Here is a 26012-nt window from a genome sequence, read left to right on the forward strand (position 1 = left end):
TGCCAGGCCAGTGATCCATACATTATGATGCAGAAAAGGAAAGGAACTTGAGTCACCTGCACTGGAATATTATGTAAGCCATTCTGAACTAAGGAAAGGTGTCATTGTTAGGCAAGATGCAGCACCACACTATATATGCTAAATACTATATCAAAACAGCAGAGCTTTTTTTTGTTTTGCCACTTACAATTATATTCTTAGTAATTTCACTCGGCATTGGGAATAATGCAGGTAACTGAAAGAGTCTAAGCTTTAGCAAAATTTTCTTTTGGACAAAAACGGTTTGGCTATACTGATAAACAATATACCAATATCACAACAGTAACTAATCTGGTGGTACCAAACAACACCTGAATTAATAGGCAGCAGTCTATCAGTCCTGCATTAAGCCTGGCTGAGCTTCAGTGCTAAATTCTATCACTTGAACAAGAAGACAGGCGGTAAGTGCTGTTCCCTGCCCTTATCTCCAAGCTGTGGCACTCCTCTACATCCACAGCTACCTGAGCAGAGCAGATAGTTGCTCATGAGGAAAAAGACAATGGGACTCTGAAGAACTCAGGAATATGTGGAAGAGCTGAGAGAAAAGTGTCTCTGCTTGCAAGATGGCATCTGAGGTTTGACGGACACGGCCACAAGAGAAAGCTCAAAAACAGGCCCCCACAACATCAGTCAGAAACGTTACGAGGCCAGAGAAATCTCTATTTACAAATACATGTTTCCCAAAATCTTCTGAGCTGAATTCTAAACACTAGAGTAGAATGACATATTATTAGCAAGTAATAAATACTTGAAGAGTTAATCACCTATCATTATTTAGTAATTGTGGCTGCACAGGAACTTGTAGATGAGTTCACAGTCAAGAAAATCACTTACAGATAAATACTCCTGAGTATTTCTCAATACCCTCCTGTTTTCTGAACCTAAAAATGTTTTAGACCTAACATGGCTGAAGTAAAAATGTTGTCTGAAAGAGTCTACAGAATTGCTTATGACTGTCAACTATTTAAGCAGCTGCCAATGGGAAAAATAAAGAGTTTTTTCCCCAAGTCCTTTACTCACTCTGTAGTGTTGTATAGACCCAATCGTTTATGGATTAGTATTTTCTGGGGTTAGTTTCAATTAGCATAGTCTTGCAAGTCTGTTTGTAAATCACCTGGAGAAGCAAAGAAAAGCATACGTGAACAGCCTAGTCTGCTTTACCAGGTACACGAATACACCAACAGAAACTTACTGTAACCTCTACAGCAGATCACAAAGTAAATTCAAACACAGTAGGTATCACTGAAATGGTCTGGAGGATGAGTTTGAAAGTGTTGCGCACTCAAAATATCACTGACCATGATTCCAAGAAAGTTACAGCTCCAGATTCAAGTTACTACTGACACCAAGTTTTTATATTGAGTCATTCCTCACTTGATACTTTTTGAGAACCAAAACTTGGCATTGGAAAACATTTACTACAGTACCCAATGCCCAAGATCTATCAGCACAACAATAACTATAGCCCTACTCAAAACAGAGTAAGAATTCAACTGTGTTCCCTTCTACAACCAGTAAAAAAAAAAAGTTGATGTACCCTAATGTAATGTTGTCATTTCTTGTTCAGTATTTACCAGGAGTTACCTTTTTCACTCAAGCAAGCATAAGAAATCTTCCCTTCAAGTGAAAATCCTTTTTAGAAATGAAACCAGAGTATACTGATGTCACCTTATCAACAATTTCAAATCACCTAAGTCTGTTGAGGTCCTAACACTTAATGTGTCCTGTCCACTTCACAAGCATACCAATATTCTTGCCTGCACAAGTGCTGGTAACCTTAATTAATCACACTTGAAATCTTACTTATAAATAATGATAAATACAACAATTACCCAAGTATCAGCCAACATGAGAAAAAACACTATACAGACATTATCACATTATCACAAAGTAAGCTCAATCAAGCAACATCCAGACTGTAAAGGACAGTATCTTGCAATGCCCTCAAGAGTGATCCTCTGGCTGAAAAGGAATATGGTGTAACTGGTATGCTGATTAATCATGCCAGGGAAATGAAGGATGAGAATGGGTGACTACAATCACCGTTCATTTCAGATTTGGTTAGTATGATGGCCAACTACCATCCCTACAGTAGTTCTGTAGCCTAGATTATTCTTTCCATACAAAAGCAAAGTAACCAATGTATTTAAAAAAAAAAAAAAAAAAAAGAGAGAGAGACAACTTCATATTACAAAGCAATGAAAAACTGTGTTTAAAAACAGAAGTTCAAAGCTCTTCATTCCTGCTAAGTTCAATAAATGTCTTCTATTAATAATAATACACTGAAGACTGTGTATTACCCAAATTAAATCAGAGCCTAAATATTATTTCTGAATTCTAAACAAAACATTATTTTTTAGGTGGAATCTAGCAGTCCCAGGGCACCTATTATCATCATTGCTCTCCACAAAGAAAAAAACCAAACAAACAAGAGAAAAACCAAACCAACCTAAATAAATTAAACCAAGGTACAATAAACAGGTAAATTGCAAAGGTTCAAATTACCAGCACCGCAGTATTCTGAACTTAGGCCTCTCAAGTTACCTATCTTCAGATTTTTGAAAATCTGAAAGCATTCAGTATAGTTTCAAAGCCTGTACTTCCACAGGGAAGGAAAGTGCAAGTTTACAGAAATAATAAATTCTTAATTCTTTATGCATAGGATAAGCTCCAACCGAAAACATGGAGAGTGGTCAGAGAAGTTTCTCAGGGCAAGTCTCCAATCAGGCTTATTTACAGAGGTACTCAGGAAGAACACAAAAGAACTAATGGAGAAATCGGAAAAAGGGGATCCATCAAAAAACTTATAAAAATAGAAGAAAGAAAAAGAAGCAGACAAAGAAGGAAGGATCAAAGTAAGGACAGAAAAAGAGGTAAAATGCATTGCCTGGAAGAAAAAAAACAAGAACATTTACATCCTGTATCAGCAACTACAGCTAATTTCACTGATCCCCAGATCTGGATCGTTTCAGATTATTTTGCTTCATGAGCAACTGCAGTATAGAATCCAGGACTCGACACCATAAAGCTTAGTTTGTTGTTTGACCTTGTACAAGCAATATATGTCATATCTACCTGTGTAAAACAACACTGGTTATCCCCTTCTTAAAATTACGAAACGAGAAAGAGAAATGGCATATATAAGCAGCAAATAATATTCTGCGTAAAAATTAGCCAACTTTAATAAATGCCAAAATGCAACAATATACACTTTTCCAAAAACTGCGCATGCAGGTATTGGTTTTGCTTTTTTAAATGCAAACATTCTTCTGTCATGTTTGAATGTCAACTGATGCAGAACTGCAAAAATGTGTGGGAATTTTAACTCAAAGCCAAAAAACCTCTTTATTTACCACAAAATGTAATGGGCAGAACTAGCCAAAGATTAATTATTTTGTTTTCCAATAGATGTTAGTGACTAGAAAGACACAGTTAACATGCAAATGCAAAATAACTTCACAATTGTTTCAGATTTTCTTGTGAGGAACTATGAACTTGCTTTTCTTTAAATATTTCACCAAATCTATAAACATAAGGAAGTGATGAGATAGTTCAAACAATAATCTGTAAAATGCAATACTCTTCCAGCTCACTTACACTGACCTTTAGGCTAAAAATTCTCAAGAGTGAAAAAGAACCAAACAACCAAACAAAGAGTGATTAAAGAGCGATTAAGTATTTTGTGTGCCCATTAGGTGAGACGTAACACAGATACAGGGGAGGAAAAAGCACCGGGAGCGCTAGTCCTGACCTCCCAGCGTGACCGCGACCCCCCTAAACTGCGCTGAGCTCCCCGCCGGGCCCTGCGGGGGCCTTGAGGGCAGCGGGGGCGCGGGCACCGCGCCGGACAGCCCCGCGCCCGCCAGCGCCGCGCGCACAAAGCCCTCTGGCGGCGCGAGCCCTCCCTGGCCGCGGGACGCAGGCCCCTCTGGAAAGCATTCCTTCCTTATCACCGAGCAGGAATGCACCACGGGCTCGCTCGCACAGCTACGTCATGGCCACGAATCGGGCTGTTTTCAGTCCGCCCGACGTAACCGTGCCAGCAGAACTCAGCCGTGGGTATCTGCCTTCCAAAGTGCCACTCTCTCGGAGGTCAGGGAGTGTCACCCCCCAAGAACGCCCTCTGCACAGAATCCTAAGGACACACCGCGGAGCAGTCTACTACACGGAGTGATGTGCAGTGCTTTGTGAAGTTTTATGCGACATACTCCTGAAGGATGCCAGTACATGGGATTTATCTTGTGTCAAGAAAGTACTTTTGGAAGCCTAAAGATAGCGTCAGCATCCTTTTAATATCTTTATTAAACATAAAGGAATTATTTTTCCACCATCTCCTCAAATAACAAGTCCCAACAGGGAAACTTACACAGAACAATCTATTATTATAATCAGTGCTTTTCTTTTCTACAAAGTCTGCACACCGAAAGAACACCTACAGCTTTAGGAAAGCACATAGCTGGAAAAACATGTGGAGCATTTGGTTCTGTTAGTGCTAAATATAGCATTTTAAAACAATTTAGTCTGACCCTAAAGTATTTAATCAGATTATGTTACACATGCAACACCTTAGCTAAAGTAAAGTCCAATACCAGGGAGTGGTAGGCATTTGGTTGCAATTATTTACAATTTTACAACAATGGCAGCTGCTTTAGATAGCGATACTTTAGAAAAAAATGCAATTTCAGTTCAGTATGTTCCATGCCTAAAGCAACTTATACTAAAACAAGTCAGTGATAACAAATGCTTCAACAACTTCCCATACTTTAAGTACTATAGACTTTAAAAAAACCCCTACATTTGCATCATACTTCTTAAGATCTAGTAATACTGAGTTTTAGTAGAGTACTATAAATATAATTTTAAGATTTTTAGCACTTCTTAAAAATAGTTTTCAAAGCAACACAAAAATGATAGTAAACCCTTACAAAAATGCACCTGGATGAATATTTGTAATACTCTTTACTTTAGATTTGTACTATAAATAAGTACGGGTTTTATCAGAAGGCAGCCAACTCTGGTCACTGATGTCACTGCTGAAAACAACTGTCATGCAGAAGACCCTTCAGAAGGTAAGACAGCACAACTGACAAAAAAGCCACCTATTGACTCCTCATTCTTGATGAAATAAGTATACAGGCATCAGTGCTGCAACTGGCTTCAATGCACAGGTTTAAAATGGACGTCCAATTGACCAGCAAACGCTGTTCTCTCTCTACTGCTTTTACTCTGCAGTGTAGAGTTTTCAAATTTCTGTCAAGGATTTTATTAAGAAAAAAAATCCTCCAGTTTATCTGCATGACACGAAACTAAAGAATACACACATACTCCCACAGGCCTATTTTGGTCTAGATTAAAAACGTTCCCCTGCTACTTATTAAGGAAATATTCCACGCTGATATCAAAAGCGATACTGTAGAGAGCAAAAGAGGGGGATACAGAGGGGTGGGGTGTATAATGGGGAGAAGGTGACAAGTATGTCTTCCTTTTATAACTACACAGTCCTGCTTCTTTTTTTAATTAAAGCAGTGTTTCATATTCCTTATGTCTTATAGCTACAACACCATGGCATTACATCTGTATGTCTCTGGTGATTCCCTTGGGTGGAGAGAGTCTAAAGGTTATGCTGCTTGAAGGGATTCAAAATGCTTCAAAGCTGCAACACTGCAACTGGCTACCCTATTCCAAAGCCTTAAAATCCACCTGGTGGAAAAACAGAAATGCACACACATCATTAGGAGAGTGAAGTTTTCTGAAATTTAATATCGAGCAATATTTGAAGGTGAAAGGAAGGAGGAGGGGAATGGACAACTGTTCAAATTTAGTAGAGGAGGAAAAGAACAGAGAAGGCGTGAATGAGTATTAGGGGGTAATGAGGAGGAAAATAAGTACAGAGAAAGGAGAAAAGGGAGGAAAGGCAGTGGGAATGGAAGAAGGGAGGAAGCTAAAGGAGTAGGCAGAAGAAGGGAATGAGGAAGGAAGAAGAGAGGAGCAGGGAAGCTCCCCTTCCTGCCTTCCTCCCTCCCTAGAGAGCCGTGACCAGCTGGCAGCCTCGCAGAGCAGGCTCAGACCCTCCCATTGCTCAGGCCTTCATCACCTGTCTGGGACCAGGCACTCCGCTCCCTGCCCTTCCCGCCCGCCCTCCGTGGCGCGGAGGGGCCGAGGGGGCCGGGCGGGGGGCGCGGGGCCGGTGCCCGCTCCCCACGCGGCCCCAGCCCTCCGAACTGGTTACAGCCAGCGGCCGCCGCGCCGGCTCGCCGGGCTGCAGCCGCCTCCTCCCCCCGCTCCCCTTCCGCCTGCCGGGCCGGCCGCCCCGCTCCAGGCCGGGCTGGCTCCCACGGGACCGCATTCCTCCCCTCACCTCGCGCCGTCGGGATCCGGCTCCTCGGCGGCGGCGGGAGCGGCAGCATTCCCGGGACGCTCTCTCCACGCCGGCGCCCCCGGCGGCTTCTCCTCCCCGCGGGGCTCTCTCCGCTCTCCGGCCCGCAGCTCCCGAGCGCTCCCGGCCGCCGCAGCCCCGTCCCGCCTCTCCGCTCTCTCCCCGGCGCTCAGTAATGGCGGCCGCCGAGCCTCCCCGGCTCTCGCTTCGCTGACGGAGTCTCTCTCTCCCCCTAACTTTACCTCAGCAGCTTCCCTCCCCTCCCCCCTCCCTCCCGCCGCCGCGGCTCAGCGCGCGCCCGCCCGGACAGCTGCGCGTGCGCGGGAAAGAGCCTCTTCCTGCTGCCGCTGGATTCCCTGGGAAGCCTGGGAGGGCGCGCGCGGCCGGCACCCAGCTGCGCGCGCACGCGCGCCGCCCCGCCTCCCGCCCCCTCCCCGGCCCGTGCGGGGGCGCGCGCGGCGCGCACCCGCTCGTGCTCTGGTGGCCGCGCGGTTAGCGCGGGGAGTCGGGAGTCGCAGGGCCTGGAGTTCGAGTCCCGCCTCGGGCAGCGGCGCAGGCCGGGACGCCGCGACGCCCCTTCGCGAGAGTGGCTCCGAGGTGTGCAGGTGGCCACGGGCTTGATCCCGGGCCACCGGCTCTGGCGGGTGGGGGCCAGCCTAAGCTGGGGCCTACCCTAAACCTACAGCCAGCAGCGCTGCCTCCCGGGGAAGAAACTGGCGGATGACTGGGATGAAATTAAAAGATGCCAAAATGCTGTATTGGTCAATCCTGTGCCCCCAGGTCCTCTCCTGCCTGGCCACCTGTAAATTTCACAATATTTCCTAGATTCAGCCGGTGTAACAGAGTACTTCTTTGGTTTGTCAGTCATTAAAAAGAGAAAGAGCACTGCAGTGGGGCCTCTCGCAGCCGGCAGGTGTGACACCCGCCTTTGTGGGACAAGGCGCAGGACATTCCTTCACAGGGGATACCAGGCCCTGGATAGCTTGGGAATCACTGTAGGACATTCCTTCGCAGGGCCTACCAGGCACTGGACAGCCTGGAAGTCGGGTTAAAGCAACCCAAGGCAGCACAGGCACTCGGAGGGGTGCCCACATGGCTTGCAGGAGATGAAATCCCCCTCCCACTCTCAGAGCCCTCCAGGGTTGTACGTAAACCCACAGGGATAGAGTTGAGGAGCTTTGTGCTCCTGCCCCTGGGGCTGGGTTTCCTCAAGCAGTGGCAGGTGAGGCATGGCACATATAAAAGAGCTAGTAAGTAGGTGCTAATCTATTCTATCCACCTTAGGGAACAGGACATCTCTAGTCATCATGCACATACACCTTATTTCTGTGCACACAGAAATGCATATTCTGTGCATGATTTATTACTAAAAATAGTTTATATGTATGCATACAAAGGAACAAATTAATATTTTGCTAGCAACCTCATTCTTGGCACAGTCCAAGTTTTGAGTGTTATATTTGTAATCATAATATTTAATAACAATATGGTTCATTCTGTGCAATTTTACATACTGCGTGCACATCTGTGCATATGTCACCCCAAGACAACATCTTAAATATTACATCTGAAAATTAGGAAATTAAAAGTTTTACAAAATTAGATCTTTTCTAAAGACACATTGCCTGTAAACTCGAATTTTTGAGAAAATTCGAACTAGCTAAAACTGTTTGTGTTATATTTGGCTGAACAACCTAGTATGGACACTGCCTTATACGAGGATATTTCCAGAAATACTTACCTTAGGTAGGTCCACATTAAAGAAATGTAAAATTATTTGGCATTGTAATCACAGCATTTGCGCAAGAGTTTTTGCAGTCACATCCCAGTTTAAAAAAAAAAAAAAAAAAGGACCAAAAGGCAAGCTAAACAAGCATATAACCAAAACTGAATTTTAATTTGAATTGCCTGATTTTGAGGTTGTTTTTTTTTTTTGGGGGGGGGGGGGAGTTGAAAATAAATACCTTGGAGTATTAAAGTCCCATTTTGCATTAGCAGAATTAAAAGCTTGTATTCATATGATGAAAATCTTTTGAGATTTCTTAGCTTAACACAAACTTAAAGGAATCTTTAAATTAAATTTGAATCTGTATCCTTCTGAAAGTCTGCTTAGTTATTAATTACCATAAGCGTTAATATTAGAGAATTTTCATAAAGGTCCATCACATATAAGATCTCTCATGTAGGAATTGATTGTATAAATTACTTTGATCCTGATTTTAGTTTAAAAAAAACTCAGTAAGGTAAATAGGCTTGGGAATAGCAGGAAGTTTTTCCCAGCAAGCTCAAACCTGAAGCGTGCAAAGCCAGCAAGGAGTGCCTCAGCTGGAAACAGCTGGCAGCACCATTGGCTGCAGGGAGTGTGGAGGTACCCTCTTCACAAGAATGCACAGCAGCCAGACAAAAGGCAACAGGCACCAGTAGTTTCCTGTGATGTTACCCTGGTAAGAGACACCATCAGCTCCAAAAGCACTCCTTGTTGAAAGAAAACAAAACAGGTTTTCAGGCAGAATTAGATCAGCTAATTCTTCTTCCTCTGATCCTAAATAGTCGTCCAAAAATTAATGTAACACAGGAAGACTGTAAAGCCAGAAAATTGATTTTCATATAGATTTCCTCACATCAGATCACCAGAATCAGAGGAAACTGATGTGCAGAAACTTACTTTGCTTGTGGCCTTCCAGGAAGCATGCAAAACTTCTGTCAGGCTGCAGTAGGCAGCTTGCTATGGTATTGCACAACATATTAAACCCCTTGATTTTGCATAAAGCTACAAAAAGTCAATAATTATGTCCAATGAATCAACAAGGAGGGTTCTAAGCAGACTTGTGACACAGTGTTTTTCCTAGACTCTATGAAATTTATAACTTTGCAGTTTAATGTTAACTATTGGATAGGGATATATCCATGGACTGTTTCAGATGCATATTAAAAAGACATGCAAGGTTTATAAAGTTTCAAAGGGAAAGTGGTGAGAAAACTGCAAATCCATGAGAGAACAGGTAGTTTTATGCCCTTATGAGAGCAAAATATTTAGATTTCTAGGGCTACTTTAAGATTTTATGTCACTAATGAAGTAAGATAAATGAAAGCAACTCTGTCAAGGCATTTTCATATAAAATTTTATTAAAATAGATCGGAAATATTTGTGAATGTTTGTCAGAAGAAATCTTTCAAAAAGCCTTTTCAATGACTGAGTAGAATACAGGGAGCACAGTAACTCAGAGAAGGCATAAAAATAAACTATAATAATGAAAGCTGATTAATAATTTAAGTAGGTTAGTGTTTTGTAAATTATACAGAAAGGCACTTCAAAGAAACATCTTAGTAAACCTTGAGAAACTCAGAAGAAAGTCATTACATTAATGATTTGCAACATTTGTTATTTATAATGACTATTGTTACTTGAGCCTTTTCCTGTAGCAGATTTCCCCTTAGAAATATCCTCATAGTTCAAGGGCTGATTATAAACACAAAGTAAGCACTTGGTATATCTCTAGAAGCCTGAATATCAATTTCATCTGATTCTGGTGATCTGAAGCCAAATGAGAGGCAAGTGCATATCTCCCCATGCTTCTGGAATTGGTGGATTTCAAACCACAAATCAGATGAGCAGTGCACGTACTTCTCATGGGTACAGCATTTTCTTAATTGCCCTCGCTCCTCCATCACTGCTTTCATTGCAGCACTTGGAAGTGCAAAACAAGCAATCTTACCAGTGTACTGAACTAAAAATCAATGTGCTATTGGTGGTTGCAGGACATGAAATCTGCACATATGATTTTACTACAAGCTGCCTTTCAGACCTCTTCCCCAACATCCCTAACTAAACAGGAGAACTCCCAGGTCTGTCTCACTTCAAGGGAAAGGCACTGTTTTGCATAAAGTTTAAGAATCAATGTTACAACACCTTCTTTGTGAGAAAATCTTCACATACTTTGAAATTGTTCTGCTATTTATGCTCACGTTAATTCATTGCGCTCCATGTAAAAACATTTGTATACAGGAAGAGACGGCAAAATAGAAGCATAAATACTTACACCATCATATCAAATTATTGAAGACTTTTTGGTTTCTAATAGGAATAATTTAGATAAATGCACTTACTTGCCAAGAGACCCACATCACTGCATAATCCCATGGCATTGAGGGGAAAGCTCACCAACATTATTGGTTTTCTGATCATCAGTACACCTGACGAAACAAAGAGCAGGTAGTAAACTTTACCTTTCTCCTACTCCACCCTTGGGGATTCAGGTTTTGGGGTTGTGTTTTTGTAACAAATATTTTATTCATTTTTTTAAATTAAATACTACATTGATCACCATTTTTGATAATTTTGATCATCTACCATTTCAAAAGAAACATCAAGAGTATGACCAGTGATTGCAGTGAACCTGGCTTATGCAAAATCAAGCATTCACATAATTCACACATTCAGCATTTTGTGTTATGAAGCCGTGCCTTTTTCTAAGCCTTGCTATGTTCTACTCTGCTGGTATGAACCCCATGACTCCCAGGGACTGGAAAATCCCAAATGAGTGCAGAAAGATCTAACAGAGCATGAGAGGGAGACTGAGAAAAATTATGGAATCCATAATCCTTTTAAAAATTAACTGGAAAAGAAAACTAGCCAGACACCGTACATGTATTAATTAGTTCAGAAAAAGGGGAAAAAAAAACCCAAACCTTCCAGAGTACGTTTACCACTTACTATATATATCTATATCTATATCTGTATCTGTATCTATACTAATGAAACCTAAATACTGAGGAGTGATTGCCTAGCTCAACACAGAGAACATAGAGAAGGAAATAGAGGATTGTTTCAGTTTGTTATTTCACTTATAATGAGCCACTTTTAACTCCTGTCCCAAGCCCCTGGCTGCTCTAGCCCAGCCTTACAGAAGCCTTGGCCACAGCAGAGCACCGAGCCACCCACAGCACCCTGCAGCCTTTGCTGGAGCCTCCCAACAGGCCTGCCCGCAGCATCCTCTCCAGCCCACAGAGGATACTGCTGTGAGGCTGGGTGCCAGTCCTGCGCAGGCGTGGGTGCCAGTTCTTATGGACTTACTGATGATAGCTCATTTCAGTACAGGCATCGGCCTGATGAAGGGAGAGGATAGATTTGTATGAACAACACCTCTTCTGTTGCTTGCTTGCTTGTTGAAATCAGTGAGTTGAAGCATTGGGAGCTGCTGAGAAGAGATTACACTTATCACAGGTGAACCAGGAGAGGGCTGTGAGAAGAAGATACCACAAAAGACTCATGGGGTCAAGGTCATAAAGGAGGCTTGCTTTCGCTATCACCATGTCTCCCTGTGTGCTTTCAGACAGCTCAGGCTTTTCTTTTAGAGGCACATTGGTTATAGGAGTACAGGGAGAAGAGAGATTTGAAAGTGAGAAGGTTTTCTTGATTGCTTTCTGCTAAGTAATTGGTATTGATATGTTTTTGTTTCAGATGCCTCAGGGATAATAGAGCTTTAGGAAATGGGTGGGTTTCAGTTGCCTGTTTTTTTTACAGCTATAATTGAGAATTTCTTTTTCTAAAAAGGGGGAAAAAAAAAGGTGATAAATGTGCCTCGGGAGAGGTGATGGAAAATATTATGACACTAGTCAAGATGATTGCAAACACGGTGAGGCTGAAATGTGTTCAGCTGACCTAACTAAGCATGAATAGTACATTGCTTCATTTGACTACAATATTTCTGGTCAAATTCTGAACATAACAAGGTGATTTCAATAACCAAGTTATTGTGCTATCAAATAGTAACAGTTTAGGTGTTACGAGAAAAATATGCTAAAATACTGCATTTCTAAAGAAACAGTACTAAGCATTGTGCTTTAAAGCAGTCTTTCTTATAGGGAAAGCACCTTTCCTTCTCTAATAAAATGTTGTCAGAGACTGTAGGTTTTTTAATATCACAGGAAGAGAAGATTCCTCCAAATTGCAAACATCGCAGGAGATTTAAAGGCAACAAATGCCAAGGGAAGGAGCAGGAAAGACATTCATTTTAGCAACAGATTACTATTACAAAGTGATCACACCAGTGATCATGCTGACTTCTACTATTGCAACTATCCTTGTGAAGGTACTTTACTTATATAGAAATTATCTTAAATAGCTAATCTAATACACATAAAGAATATTCACCAACTACCAAGCTGGAATATTTTCAAGACAAATTACAATTATAGGACTGTATGTTCTTGTGTCTTCCCTCCCCAGATATAAAGGCAGAGCTGGGAAAAAAGTGTGCTGGGAAGAGTAGCTGAATCTTGCCTTAAAGGTTGGAGAGGCAGAATACGCTTTTCTTTTGTATATCTATCAGAATCCTGGACAAAGGCAAACAAATACCTCTTCTGGAAATCTACTGTTTGTGCATTTGTGCTCTGGTTTTTTCACCAAAATTGTATGTGGCTCTTTTTTTTTTTTTTTTTTCCCCAGTGTGAAGAACACAGAACAGCCATTATTTTCCTCATAGGTCCTAATTGCCTTCAACAGAAACAGATCTCTATTCTTTTGCTCAGTGTTATAAATCCAGTATTTAGTCAGGTGAGACTACATTAGGAGAGTTCAGACTGAGCTCATAGTAAGTTAATAAAACAGTAAACATTTACTTCTAAAACTTGGATTCTAAGCTATGACTCTGAAATGGGGTCTACATGCCTATGATAAATACTTTACATCATGCATTAAAACATATATGCATGAAAATAGTCAGTTGAGCAAACATGTCTTAAGACGTGATGCCAAATAAAAGCCCAAGTTATTATCCACCTAAAATAAACAGGAAAAAAGATCTTTTGTTGTCATTGTAAGATGAGTTAATGGATTCATATGAACACATTTAAATGCAAATCAAAATTTATTCATGTAATAGGATTTTTGACATTATGGTATACACATCTCTTTTTTTAAGATAATTTCTGCCCAACTTTTGAAGAAAAAAATGCAAAACCTTTGGATTTAGGTCCTTGGTGTGGAGAATGTGCTTTGGAGTCCTGGACAACAGCAAAGAAATACAACTATGGAATATATCCTCTAGAAACCTATTGTTCTGCACACGTGTTCTATTTTTTCATCAAAAGTGTATATGGCTCTTTAGCCTGTGTGAAGAATGCAGAACAGCCATGTCTTCATAATGGATGATAATTGCCTTGAATAGATATGCAGTTCTCTCCTTTTGCCCTTTTTTGGTATCAATTCAGGATAACAGACCTATTCTTCCCATTCTTCATCGTAGATTTTACAGACTGCAGTCAAGAGAAGTACTCTACGGACTAGAAACAACTTGAGTGCATATACATTTATGGGAACTATCCCAATAAACAACAACATAGACATTTTTCTCATTTGGTGTCTGAAAAGCATGAAAGTGGTTCTTTCATATGTAAAATCTTAAAATACCTCCCACTTATAAAAGTTACATATTTACCTAGTTAACATGACAATCAGTGCATCCACTGTAAGCTTTTTTCCTGCATTCCTGCCTTTCCAGTTACGTACACGTGCGCACGCTCTCACAAGCACCACATCAAATGGTCCAGCAACTGGCTGAAAGGCTCTGCTAGGAAGGTTTTGTTGCTAAACAGCTGCTCTCCTCCTTTAGTGTATTCATGAGCCTGCCAACTCCTTCCTTGTCTGACAGTGAATCTGTTGTGCTCATGAAAGAGGTGTGGCACTCTTCTCTATCTCTGAAGACACCAATAAGAGAAAATACGGTGTTTATTAAACACTAGGTATCATTATTGCCATTTTGTTTTTTTATAATCTAATCCTTCATTACCAAGTTTCACCTTAATAAGACTGAAATGAAAATAATCATGTCAACTAATAGATAGATTTGTGAACTTTACACCTTAATTCATCAAACAACCAATATGGAACCACATTACTTCTGCAATTAGGGGAATTTTTCTTTTTAGTAAAACAGAAACACATTTCAATCATTCTGGGTACTATAAGATACATCAAGAATTTAAACTGTATTCATAACTTTAATATAGACTTACCTATGTAAATAATTTTAATTAGAGAAGCTATGATGACGATATCCTGTTAAAAAAGCAAAATGTTTTTTAAAAAATCAGTTACTCTTCAACATTCACGTGTCTGAAATTTTGTGCACTGTAGCTATAAGGAAAAAAGTACATTCCTTGAATTCCTGCTCACAAAAGTCATCTCTTCTCCTAGGAAGCTCCTTGAACTTCTATTTTGCCTGGCAAACAAATCAGATTTTTTAACAAAAAGAGTAAAATCATGCAAGAAGTGGTTTACAGGATCAAAAATTTTAATAAATATTATTTGCTTATAAAAGTATATGGAAGGAATTTCAAAACTGCTAAATGTAATTTAATACAGTCCAGAAGTGAAGTGATTAATATTTTATAGAAATGTCTGTATTTCGAGACACATTAATCACACAGATTGCATTCAGAAAACTGACTCGTTGGTTTTGCTCTTTGCTTTAAAAAAGAACATTTAGTCTCACCTTTCTAGAAGTATCATTTTAGCTTTGTCTGAAAAATAAAAGTAACAGTTCATTTCTATTTCAAGTTAAATGCATTACCTGAAGGACAACCTGAAGAGTTGGTGGGACAGCTAATGGTTGGCTTGTTTCAGAAGCTTAGCAGCAGCAGGGCAGGCCATTTTTGCTGAGAAACACCCTACAGGAATCCATTAGTGTCCTTAGTCTTCACTGGGTTCATCTAAGTCTGCTGTTTAGTCAGTGGGATGTTTGCCAACATCTCCACTAGGATCCAAATTTCTCCCATGATGCCTGTATATGATTCATTAGTATAATAAGATGCAAGCAGTGTGTGGCAAATAATCCCCAGCAGAGCTAAGCCAAACCTACATCTAGAATACAAATAGAGGAAGAACTCTTTCCCAGGTACTTACAAGGTTTCCCCACCTTACATTAGGGTGTGCAACCCATTGTGGCCAACAAAGGAAAAAAAATGACTCTTTTTCCGCTGTCAAAAACCCATTCTCCGCCAGGAGAGGTAACCAGATTCTCTGGTATTTGCACATTTGTACATCACACAAATTGCTGAGTCTGCCTCAGGCTTTTAAAATTCCTTTCAAAAGTGCTCTGCAGGAGTTACAGTTTCTGGTCATGGAATGGAAGCATGGATTAGTTTTGCTGTTAAATTGCTATGTGGAATCAACAATTGCTTAGGGCCAGATTCAAAAAATATGAGGACATATACAAAGCAGGACACAAACACATGCAGAAAACCCTTCCCAACCGACTGTTGTCAGATCACTCTGTGTTGTATTGGCCAGGGAATTTCCTTAGGAGTAAGGAATCCTGGCCCACTGCTTCAGTGCTGTAAACTATTTCAGTCCTTATATTTTTCTCTAGCAACTGTCTAACATAGGATGGATAGGAGGACAGTGTTTCAGCATCCTCCAATACAGCTAGTGTTCCAACTACAGTGTCAGGCTCTTCTTAACTCTTAGTAATCATGTGAATCTTTCCTTCCATTCTGCCCAGTGGCACAGCTTCAATGGAAATATTTTCCTCCTGTCTATGGTTTGGTCTTTCCATGGTAATTAGAGAAGTTTGAATTTTCACCATCTGAAGAGAAAAGGTAAAGACCACATTGAACACATCCACTTCTCTGTTTCCCTAGGTGACTTTCCACAGCACTCAGGTCTTCGAACTAAGAGGCACAGTCACCTCCAAGGTGGCTTCCCAAACTTCCTTTGGGCATCTTTACATCCCTTTCCATTCACCAGATGGTGCTTTGAATAGCAAAGGTGCCATGAATTGCTAAGGGGAGCCTGAGCATCTAGCCTGGTTTTGAATCCCATTCTTAGCACCAGGTGCCTTATACTTAAAAGTTGTACACCTAATTTATAGGTACTTCTGCCTTTCACTATAAATACTTCTTCATTTTTACAGCTCAGATTTTCTGCTCAGATCCACAAACAAATTGTAATGCAATCTCTCAGGTTATTGTTAGGCTTCATAATTTCAGATCTGTAAAAGGCCTAGGAACCACCAGAAAAATGCATAGTACTCTTGCTGTCATTGTTTTTCTGTAAGATAATGGGTCTGAACATCCCTATATGTTAACTTTCTACATGTTAGTTAGTCTTTTGAGCCAAGTTCAATATGCGAAGTTTGAACATTTGGAGCATATATTTCAGTGACTACAGGGCCACAGTTTGTCCCCATGTGATGAATAAGAGAAAATGACATTAAAAGAAACAACATCCGTCATTATTTTTCTGAGCTTTTATTTTTCTGACATGCACTTTAATTCCAGGTAGACACTTACTGATTTAGTAGGTAGAGAATGTGACTTTATTAGGATATGCCATATGTAGAAGAATGTTTTAGGTTTCTGTTTGTACATGAAGTCTATAGTAAACAATACATAGAGGCCCCTAAAATACAACAAGTTGTACTTTCTGGTTCCATTTTCTAACAAAGGAAGATACCTATCTTGTGATGTGACCTAATTTCAATTTGGTAGCTATGAACTATAGATTGCATAGTGAATTTATTTAACAATTTGAAATGGACAACCTGAATAAAGAAAAGCTACTAATGAATTTGCTCTAAAATAATTTGCAGTAGTTTTCAAAAAATTGAGGACATACTTTTTAGCAGGGTCTGTCTGGTAGGACAAGGGTTAATGGTTTTAAACCAAAAGAAGATAGATTCAGAGTAGATACAAGGAAGAAATATTTACAATTAGGGTGGTGAAACACTGGAACAGGGTACCCAGAGTGGTATTGGATGTCTCATCCCTGGAAACCTTCAAGATCAGGTTGAATGGGACTCCAAGCAACCTGGTCTAGTTAAAAATGGCCCTCCTTATTGCGTGGTTTTGGACTAGAACACCTTCAAAGGTCCCTTCCAACCTGCATTATGATATGATTCTATGAAATTTATAAATGCTTTTCTTTGGGGGATTATAGGAAAATTTATTCCCTGGCATATAGATTTACCATTGGTTAGTATTCTTTTTGGTTGTTGGTGGGGTTTTTTTGGTTGCTTGGTTTTTTGTGTGGTTTTGTTTGTTTGTTTGTTTGTTTGAGTGGTTTCTATATTTCCTTTTGTTTGCTCTTATAATTGATATTGCAATTTTCAGAAATCTTAGAAAAATTGTGTGTCTAATATAGCAATCATGCTTCTGAGTAAATCAATAAGAAAATCACCACAAATTATTTTAATTTCCGAAGTTACAAGATTCAACAGTAACTTGAGACGTTAAGTCAGTAATATTCTAGTTTATCCATCATTTAAATAAATGTAATCTGTCAAGCCAGTCAAAGGAGGTAATTGTTCCTCTCTGCTCTGCACTGGTGCAGCCTCACCTTGAATATTGTGGGCAATTTTGGTCACTGCAATATGAGAAAGACACTGAGCTGTTAGAGAGCATCCAAAGGAGGGCAGTGAAGATGGTGAAGGGCCTGGAGGGGAAGCCATAGGAGGAGCAGCTGAGGTCACTTGGTCTGTTCAGCCTGGAGAAGAGGAGACTGAGGGGAGACCTCACTGCAGTTACAACTTCCTTGTGGGGAAGAGGAGGGGCAGGCACTGATCTCTCCTCTGTGGGGACCAGTGACAGGACCCAAGGGAATGGCCTGAAGCTGTGCCAGGTTCAGGTTTAGGTTGGATATTAGGGAAAGGTTCTTCACCCAAAGGATGTTTGGGCACTTGAACAGGTGCCCCAGGGCAGTGGTCACAGCACCAGCCTGACAGAGTTCAAGAAGCATTTGGACAATGTTCTCACGCACATGGAATGACTCTTGGGGTGTCCTGTGCAGGGATAAGAGTTGGACTTGATGATCATTGTGGCTCCCTTCCTACTCAGCATATTCTGTGATTCTGTGAAGTGTTTGCTGTATGTTCTCCTGTGTCAGGCAAGGTTTCTCCTTGGTTCTTGTTAGTTTCCAAAAATACCATAGTCATCTTCTTAATTCTTCTTTTAAAATTGCATTTTTAATAAATCTTCCAGCATAATGTAAATCTGTGGTGTGTTTTGAAGCACAATGATCTTAGGGCGTTTCAGTAATGCATATACTGTTCTTATAGTCTTTTACATTTTGATCTAAATATCTGTAATTTAATTCAGTTCAGACTAATTGTTTATTTTTATGCTATGATCTAACTGAGCATTTTCACTCTGTTTCTTCTCATTCAGATTCCTTGACTCTTCATACTACAAATAGAGCACTACCTTGGTACAGCTATCCAATTTTCATTTTATTTCTTTGAAACACAAGCTTTTTAACTCTCTTCCCTATTTTCTGATTAAAATTCTCCAATACATACTTCCTGAGATTGAAGAATTAGGTCCAGGCCTGGCATTAGAAGGTGTAAGCCCAGATCTAGACACAGCCAGCCTGGGAATTGCTGCAAAAACTCACTAGCACTTTCTCAGGACTTGAAACAGTGCATAACTCTGATCAGTAAGCCATTCTGATAGTGGCACAAGTAACACTGTAAATTATTCAGAGATAAGGCAAGGCATTAATTTATAAGACTATTTCTTGTTGCTGGGATTTTAAAGTGAGGTAGTTTAGCTGTTCAAAATCTCTTGCTTCTCTCCACAATTAAGATTTTTAAGTGAGTTGATGTCACTTTCTATATACCTTGAAAATAATAAGGGGTCTTTTTATATGGTACATTTTAGAATTAAATTAATGGACAGGTAAGAGAAATATAATCCTGAAGAACTGCTTGACTGTAAAGGTTTCCTCAGTTCATCCCCATACACTCAGGGTCCTCTGACTGCTTGCCACTCTTGCCCTTTAATATGTTGGCAGAGTCAGCAGAAATTGCAGAAGTTGTACTAGGGAAAGTCAGCACAAAGTAATGTAAAGAAACCTGCTTTTGCTGTAAATTAAACTTCCGTATTCCTGAAAATGAGTACAGTAGCTGCACTGATCACAACATAGACCAAAACCCTCTGATTGTAATCCAGGTCTTAGGACCAGAAATATTAAATTCATGGATAAATCCATATATTACAAAGGAGCAATGACTTAAAGCTACTAAAGTATTTTAACAGTGCCATCAGACATCAGCTTGTAAATGACCATGAGACCATCCCTGTCATAACATTTACTCAATTTGAACAAAATTAACATTTCATTTTAGAAGATCAGACATTACTGTGGATGGGTAAAGTAAGGCTATGTTCCAAAGTTCTCCAAACAAATTTTTAAAGATTTTTCAACAAGTACTTCTTCTAAAACACTAATAAAATCAGGTTTCCAGTGGGACTGCTGAAGTCCTTCAAGGGTCTATGCTGAACAAAGAAAACCCGTATTTATAAAGAATTAACATATCACAAAAGGAATTTTTATTTTATCATGTCCAAAAATTATACAAGCCTGTAAAACCACATTCTGATACCATCACTTCTAGCAGGTTTTACCCAGTATTTGACATTGACATAGTTTCCACAACTTTGTTTTCAAAAATAGAAATAGTGAATGTCTCAAAAAAGGAAAAAAAAAAAAAAAACTGGCTCAAGCATAACCTGCTGAAGACAGCAGCACAGAAGTACACAGGAAAGAGTAAAACACTTAACTGAAACCTTCTTTGAACTCTAAGTAGGACAATGTCCTTTTATGTGTCAAAAACGTGGTTAGCACAGGAACTTACTATCTCCTCCTGATAATCTGCCAGGTAAATAGTAAGAAACATTTTCTGTCTTCAGATTCCTAGAAGAATGTGCATATTCCTTTTGTATAAGGGCTTTTCAGCCATGATATAGAAATGTGACCTTTTTTGCCCCTACTTATGGTTTTTATCCAAGAATTGTTAAAGCCTACTAGCAGTACAAAATGCTCAGTTGCTGCTTTAGAGAGCATTTCACCTGGGATTTAGGTAACTGGGTATTTTTAAGTTCAAAGAATTTCTTCATGCAGCCACGTAGCCTGGCAGTAGGGCTCTGTCCATGACCTACTGTCACAGCAATATTTGTCATATTGAATTCTTCAGTCTACTAAGCCTGGATTGAAGGGGATCTCAAGGCGCACAATTGACTAGGCTAAGGAGACTTTCTGGCCTTGTTCCAGGCACTCCCTGGAAGGCAGCAACCACTCCCTGGAAGGCAGCAACCAATGGCTTCCCCTTCTTCCTGAAACTACCTGAGGTCAAAGCAGGCCCCAACACAAGCTAGAATTCTTCCACAAAAGCAGGAAAGACTACAGATCTTGCAACTGATCATGGAGTGAATGACACTCCTGGTTTACTCTTCCATCCCCAAAGTAATCTTGACAAGTCACCCTGGCAAGGGTAGCAAAGAGAAGTACAAAGTTGCCTTTGGGGTACCTCAGGATTCCTTCATGCCAACGGTACCCTTAACAGCACATTTAGAAATGCATTGGAGATATTTTATGCCGTTTTAACATGCACTGAGAATCTGTCAGGAAGATGTGGAGATTGCATCCGAAAGGTCAACAGATCTAAACCGTTCTTCTTTAAGTCAGGACTTCCTTACCTGTCAAGAGGTGACTTAGAAAAAGGATCAAGGTTCATGGCAAATAATGTCTGAATACAAGTTCCAGTGCACTGTTTAAAGTAATCTTTGTACAGGCTGGGAATTACCCTCAATTATCCACTCTAGGTGACCCTGCTTTAAGCAGGACATTGTTCCAGACAAGGTCTAGACATCCCTTCCAAACTACATGATACTCCAATTTTACAAATACACATCAGTATAATAACATTGCTAGCACATCTGAACTCATGTTTGTAATGAAAGTACTAGAAAATCTATATACCTGTTCAGAATTTGCATTTTAAATCAGAAAGACTTTGGAAATGCATTGCAAGCTTGGACAAAAGTTTGAAAAGCCTGTCTTGCCCTATACTTTTTATTTCTCCATCAGAATAAGAGCTGTCTTGTTTATGCTCTCTATTTGTTTGCAACGGAGAAGACTTGCATAGTAAAGGACCCCTTAGTTTAGTAATTAAGAGAATTCTCAAGTAATCAAGGGAATAGTGATTACAGGTTGCTGATGTTTTTATTTTAATAATAAATTCATTTGATGTGGTGTCTGTGCTATGAAAGGAGCTGAAACTAAATAATACTGTTCTCTGATCTTAAAAAAATCAATGAATTCGGCCAATACAATTCAATATCTAAAGATTCTCAGTAATCAGCCACAAGTGCTGAATCAGTTGTTGTACGAGACTAGAGCAAGTGTTTCTCTGTTGATTTTTACTTCCAAAGTTCACACTGTCAGAATCATATCTCAAGCTTTCATTTCCAGAAAAGAATGAAAATGGAACACAGTGCAGATAGGAAATCACACAGAAGAATAAGAGGTTTATTTTGTGACTAAGCGTTAAATTAGTAATAATGAATATTTACAACAGACTAGTCCTGCAAAGACTTGACAGTCCATGCCAGCTGGAGACTTTGCTTCACAGCAGAGTTATGGAATTTCACACTCTACTTCAATTTATTCATGCAAAAATGACTAACATTACCATTGCACCACAGGACTTCACTGTATTTTACTGCAGATATTTATATTCATTTAGCTTTGTTCATTATTGTGACAGTGTAATGTATACTTTTGAATATATTAATTACAGCTATAATGGGACATAAAGGAAAGATAATATGTTCCTGTAATAATGTATTGGAAGTTTAATTTCGATTTTAATATGCTCTAAAATCAGACTAATTATAGATACAAAGAAGTTAATTAAACTGATTACTCTGGCTATGCCCATTCTATCTCTTTTAACAGCACACAGATGCACAAATCATTTGCCAGACCCAGTCCAGTGCCCTGGCCTTGGCAAATGCCATAATGATGTCCATCTCATGCTTTGGAAGGAGCACTGTGAACTATCCCACAGGTCTTTGCAATCTCCAAACACCAGCTTTTATACTGTGCAAGATTCAGTAAACTCTGCTGCCACAGACATTTTTGTGTTAAGAGTAAGGATAATGTTTCTTTTGCGTTAAGAGGAAGATCTGACAGAAAATAAACCTCCTTGCATTCCAGCTGGTCCTCAGATGTCAGGTGGCTGGGGGTCACTGGGCTTAGATTCTGAGTGATAGCCAATTCAACACTAAGCAACAGAAATGCAGAGCCAGCGTGGCACTGTAAGTCTGGTCATGTTCAATAAGAACTACCATGATTATGGATTCACAAATAATGCGATCCACTCTAAGCCTGGTTGCGCCCAAAGAACTCTCACAGCCAGACTAAAAGTCCAGTCACATTCAATATCTCTCATGGTCAGGTGCAAAATAGTGTCGTTTATTGAGAAACAGAAATGCAAGTTCTTACTTGTTGTGGTGATATACTGTCCTCAGAAGTGGGCATGAATACATGAAATACAAATAATACAGCCAGTGAAAAATACATTAAATTGCAAGATGACTATATAGCACTGCAAGTTTAACCACAAACACAAGCTTGCTTTCTGAATTTCCTGAAGAAGCACTTGGCACAGCCAAGTGTTCAGGTCCTAGCCAATAGCCATAGGAGTCCTTATGGGAAAGGAGATAACTACAGCCCATCGACTGTCCCAGGATACAAAGGTGGAGCCCCCTCTGATCCCCTTCCCCACTGAAGCTATATTTATATTGTTTCCTTTGAGGGAGGAGAAAACATAAAGTTACAATTGATGTCATTTCATGTTTAGGTGAAATTTCAGTGATTTTAGTAGCACATAAAAAGCATGTGCAAGTTTTTACTTCATTAGCATATGCAGGGCATGAAAAGTAACATGTATTTCTGTGTTATTGAAGCAAAGTTCAGCTCTTGGTCATTCCTTTGATGCCATTATCTGCATTGTTTTAAACAGAGTATGACTGCAACACCTCCATGCTGATCCACCCTTTATTTCATGCCTCTTTCAGAGTGGCACACCAAGCTCCTTCAGTGTTCCTCCTCCTAAGGTGTGCAGACAGTTTGTCCCTAGCAAACTATAGCCAACACGTGCACTCCTTCTTGCCAAACTTTGTTATTTGGTATTTTCCTGACAGATATCTCCTGCGATCACCCCAGTGTGCTTTATATAATCTAGATCTCTTCTTTTGCTGTCCTTCAGGCTCCATCCTGAAACTGGGGGGCAGCAAACCCACTTTAGGGCCATTCTCCATCTCCATCAGATGTCTAGGCAAAGGGGAGGGATCTAGCATGCCCTACCGGATCCATACCCACACACAGGAGAAGAGCAGACCTGCCTCTCTGTATACCAGGCTTCAGGTATAGACCAAAATAGTCTCACCTTTGCAGAGGGCCAGGCATGAACAAAAAAAGATAGCACCAACCACACAGCACTCCAGCCTTGCCAGAGCCAGAAGTCTTTTTTAGCTAGTGCTGAGCCTGGACAAGGGTTAAATTTTGTCTCTGCAGAAAAACTGAGGAACATACTTTACATTTTACCACTTTAAAAGGTACACCTACAAGTTAGCAAGCCAGTATAGGATATCTGCCCAGGGTGCTTCAGTGTTTTCTCACTCTCAAGTGGCTCAAGTGCCATGAGCAGCTATACTAATCAAGTTCACCTTCTCCTGTCCAGGTATTCTGCTCCTTTTCACCACACATAAGGTAACACTCCTTTCATGACAGCAGAGAGACATTCCTGATTGCAAGTTACCTGCTTGCCCTGCAGATAGAACAATTCTTGGACTATGGACCATATCACCCTAACTAGTCAGTCAGGGTCCACACACCAAGTTACCAACTACACTGCCTTCCCAAGCTTCCTTATTCTCAGAGGATACATATTTGTGTACTAATGGAGTGCTTTACCAAGGACCTGGCAGCTCGAGGAGTGGGTGGGACATAGCCCTTATCTAAGCCTGGCACATAACCCTACTGTTGTCCCTTTGCCTAAGATCCATTCCACAGAAAGAATGCAGCAGTTGCCAATTTGTCCTGCTTTCCCAATGGGTGGCAGGAAAACCCTTTTTCCTTCCTAGAGTTATTTGATATTGCTCTGAGCCATACCTTGTTTAACTATCAAGCTGTCAGTGCAGAGGAGAAGTGACCAGGATGCGACAAAGATCATGAGTAGAAAATCCTCAGGGGGAATGATACTGACTTGTGCCTCAACAAGCCCATGAGTCGAGCCAAAGCCAGAAGAAGGGGGAGGTGCCTGAGAGATTGTCTACTTAGGGTGGGGAGGGCCTCATCAGAACCAGATCACGCCATGTAATCATAACAGAGTCCTGCCAGGTAATTGTTTACCAATCTGAATGGTGTGTTTGCTTTCAGCAGTTGTGTAGAACAACTTGAACATGCTGCCATGGCAGCTAATCTAGGCTGGTATAGAAAGGGGAAGGAAGGCTGTGTGTACAAGTCACTTGCAGATGCCTGGGAAGGTCTGTGTAACTTGAGAAATAAAGGCCTTCCAACACTGTCTTCATAAACTAACTGGACACAGGACTCAAAAGTATGCTAAGTTTGCTGATGACACAAAGTTAGGAGGAGCTGTTGACTACCTCAGAGGCAGGGGGTCTCTGCAGTGAGATCTAAACAAATCAGAGGGCTGGGAAATCACCCACCATATGAAATTTAACAAGGGCAAATGCTGGGTTCTGCACCTGGGATGGGGCAATCCTGGAAGTACACACAGACTGGGAAATGAGAGGCTCCGTGGAAAGGTATCTGGGGGGTCCTGGTCAATGGCAAGTTGAACATGAGTCAGCAGTGCCCCGGCAGCCAGGAGGGCCAAGCATGTCCCAGGGGGCATCAGGCACAGCATTGCCAGCCAGGTGAGGGGGGATTGTTCCACTCTGCTCTGCACTGGGGCGGCCTCACCTTGAATACTGTGTCCAGTTTTGGGTGCCACAGTATAAGAAGGACATTAGCTAGGATAGGATAAGAAGGATATTAAAGAGCATCTAAATGAGGGGTACAAAGATAGTGAAGAGTCTAGAGAGGAAGCATACAAGGAGCATCACTGAGGTCATTTGGAAAAATGAAAAAAATATTTCTGCTAAACATGTAGCACCATGATTGCAAAAAAAGTCTGACCACAAACTTCAGGTCAGACTTGTCTATCTCTTGCCATATGCCTGCTGATACCTGTTCAAACCGCACTTTAGGTTCTGGATGCCAGCTGGACAGTGGGAAGAGAGCACGTCTGATGCTGAGAAAGGACAGATTATTTTCCTTTTCCACTCTCATTCCTCGTCATGGGAATGATTTGTATTTGCCAGAAAGAACTGGCAAAGGTAATGAAATGTTAGCTTGAAGTGAAATAACACGGGAACCTGTAGCAGAATGTTCAGTCACAACTGGAACCAGAAAGACCTTCAGAATAATTGTATTTTGTTTGAAGAAAGCCATGTTAATTTCTTGTCTACATGATAGGCAGAGCTGTAGCAGAGCTCCAGATAAAAACAAATTTCTAGTCTCTGCTGGTGCTATATATACAAGGTAACAAAAACACAAGACCAAGGAAATCATGGTATTATGTGAAACCAATCCATATAAATCTTTTATATTGTATATATCCTCCCTGGGATGAGTACAGAGGATATGTTTAATGTATCGCTGAATTGAATATTCTTTTACATTTATTCACTAGCAGACAGGTAGAGCATACTGAATTTACAACTGAAGTTTGCTTTTCAGGCTTGTGAG

At 40.6% G+C, this 26012-nt stretch overlaps 2 protein-coding genes and 1 long non-coding RNA gene across 7 annotated transcripts in view; 1 reads left to right on the forward strand and 2 right to left on the reverse strand.

The window, feature by feature from the left end:
- The window catches only part of ARHGAP5 (Rho GTPase activating protein 5), a 47802-nt gene extending 41134 nt beyond the window's left edge, over positions 1-6668 (reverse strand). For 2 of the 4 annotated variants that reach the window (XM_032110645.1, XM_032110647.1), the window contains exon 1: positions 6398-6667. The gene's annotated coding sequence lies outside the window, so the exon portion shown is untranslated. Of the gene's footprint in view, positions 1-1059; positions 1154-6397 lie in introns of all 4 variants that reach the window. The other 2 variants (XM_032110646.1, XM_032110648.1) reach the window with 2 other exon arrangements.
- Positions 4034-7036, forward strand: LOC116445467 (transcription initiation factor TFIID subunit 4-like). Its single transcript, XM_032112054.1, has 3 exons — positions 4034-4131; positions 5044-5108; positions 6066-7036. Exons 1-3 carry the CDS (start codon positions 4034-4036, stop codon positions 7034-7036), a joined length of 1134 nt encoding a protein of 377 aa, XP_031967945.1.
- Positions 7037-8353: 1317 nt separating this feature from the next.
- LOC116446075 lies at positions 8354-17875 on the reverse strand. Of its 2 annotated transcripts, XR_004241030.1 has the most exons (3): positions 14432-17875; positions 10523-14113; positions 8354-8890 (listed from the first exon to the last, which is right to left on the reverse strand). It is a non-coding gene; the product is annotated as an uncharacterized LOC116446075 (long non-coding RNA). The 2 variants fall into 2 exon arrangements; XR_004241029.1 differs by having other exon boundaries at positions 10523-17875.
- Positions 17876-26012: the final 8137 nt, after the last annotated feature.

The sequence above is a fragment of the Corvus moneduloides genome, chromosome 6 (genome assembly GCF_009650955.1).
Source record: "Corvus moneduloides isolate bCorMon1 chromosome 6, bCorMon1.pri, whole genome shotgun sequence".
Taxonomy (NCBI): Eukaryota; Metazoa; Chordata; class Aves; order Passeriformes; family Corvidae; genus Corvus; species Corvus moneduloides.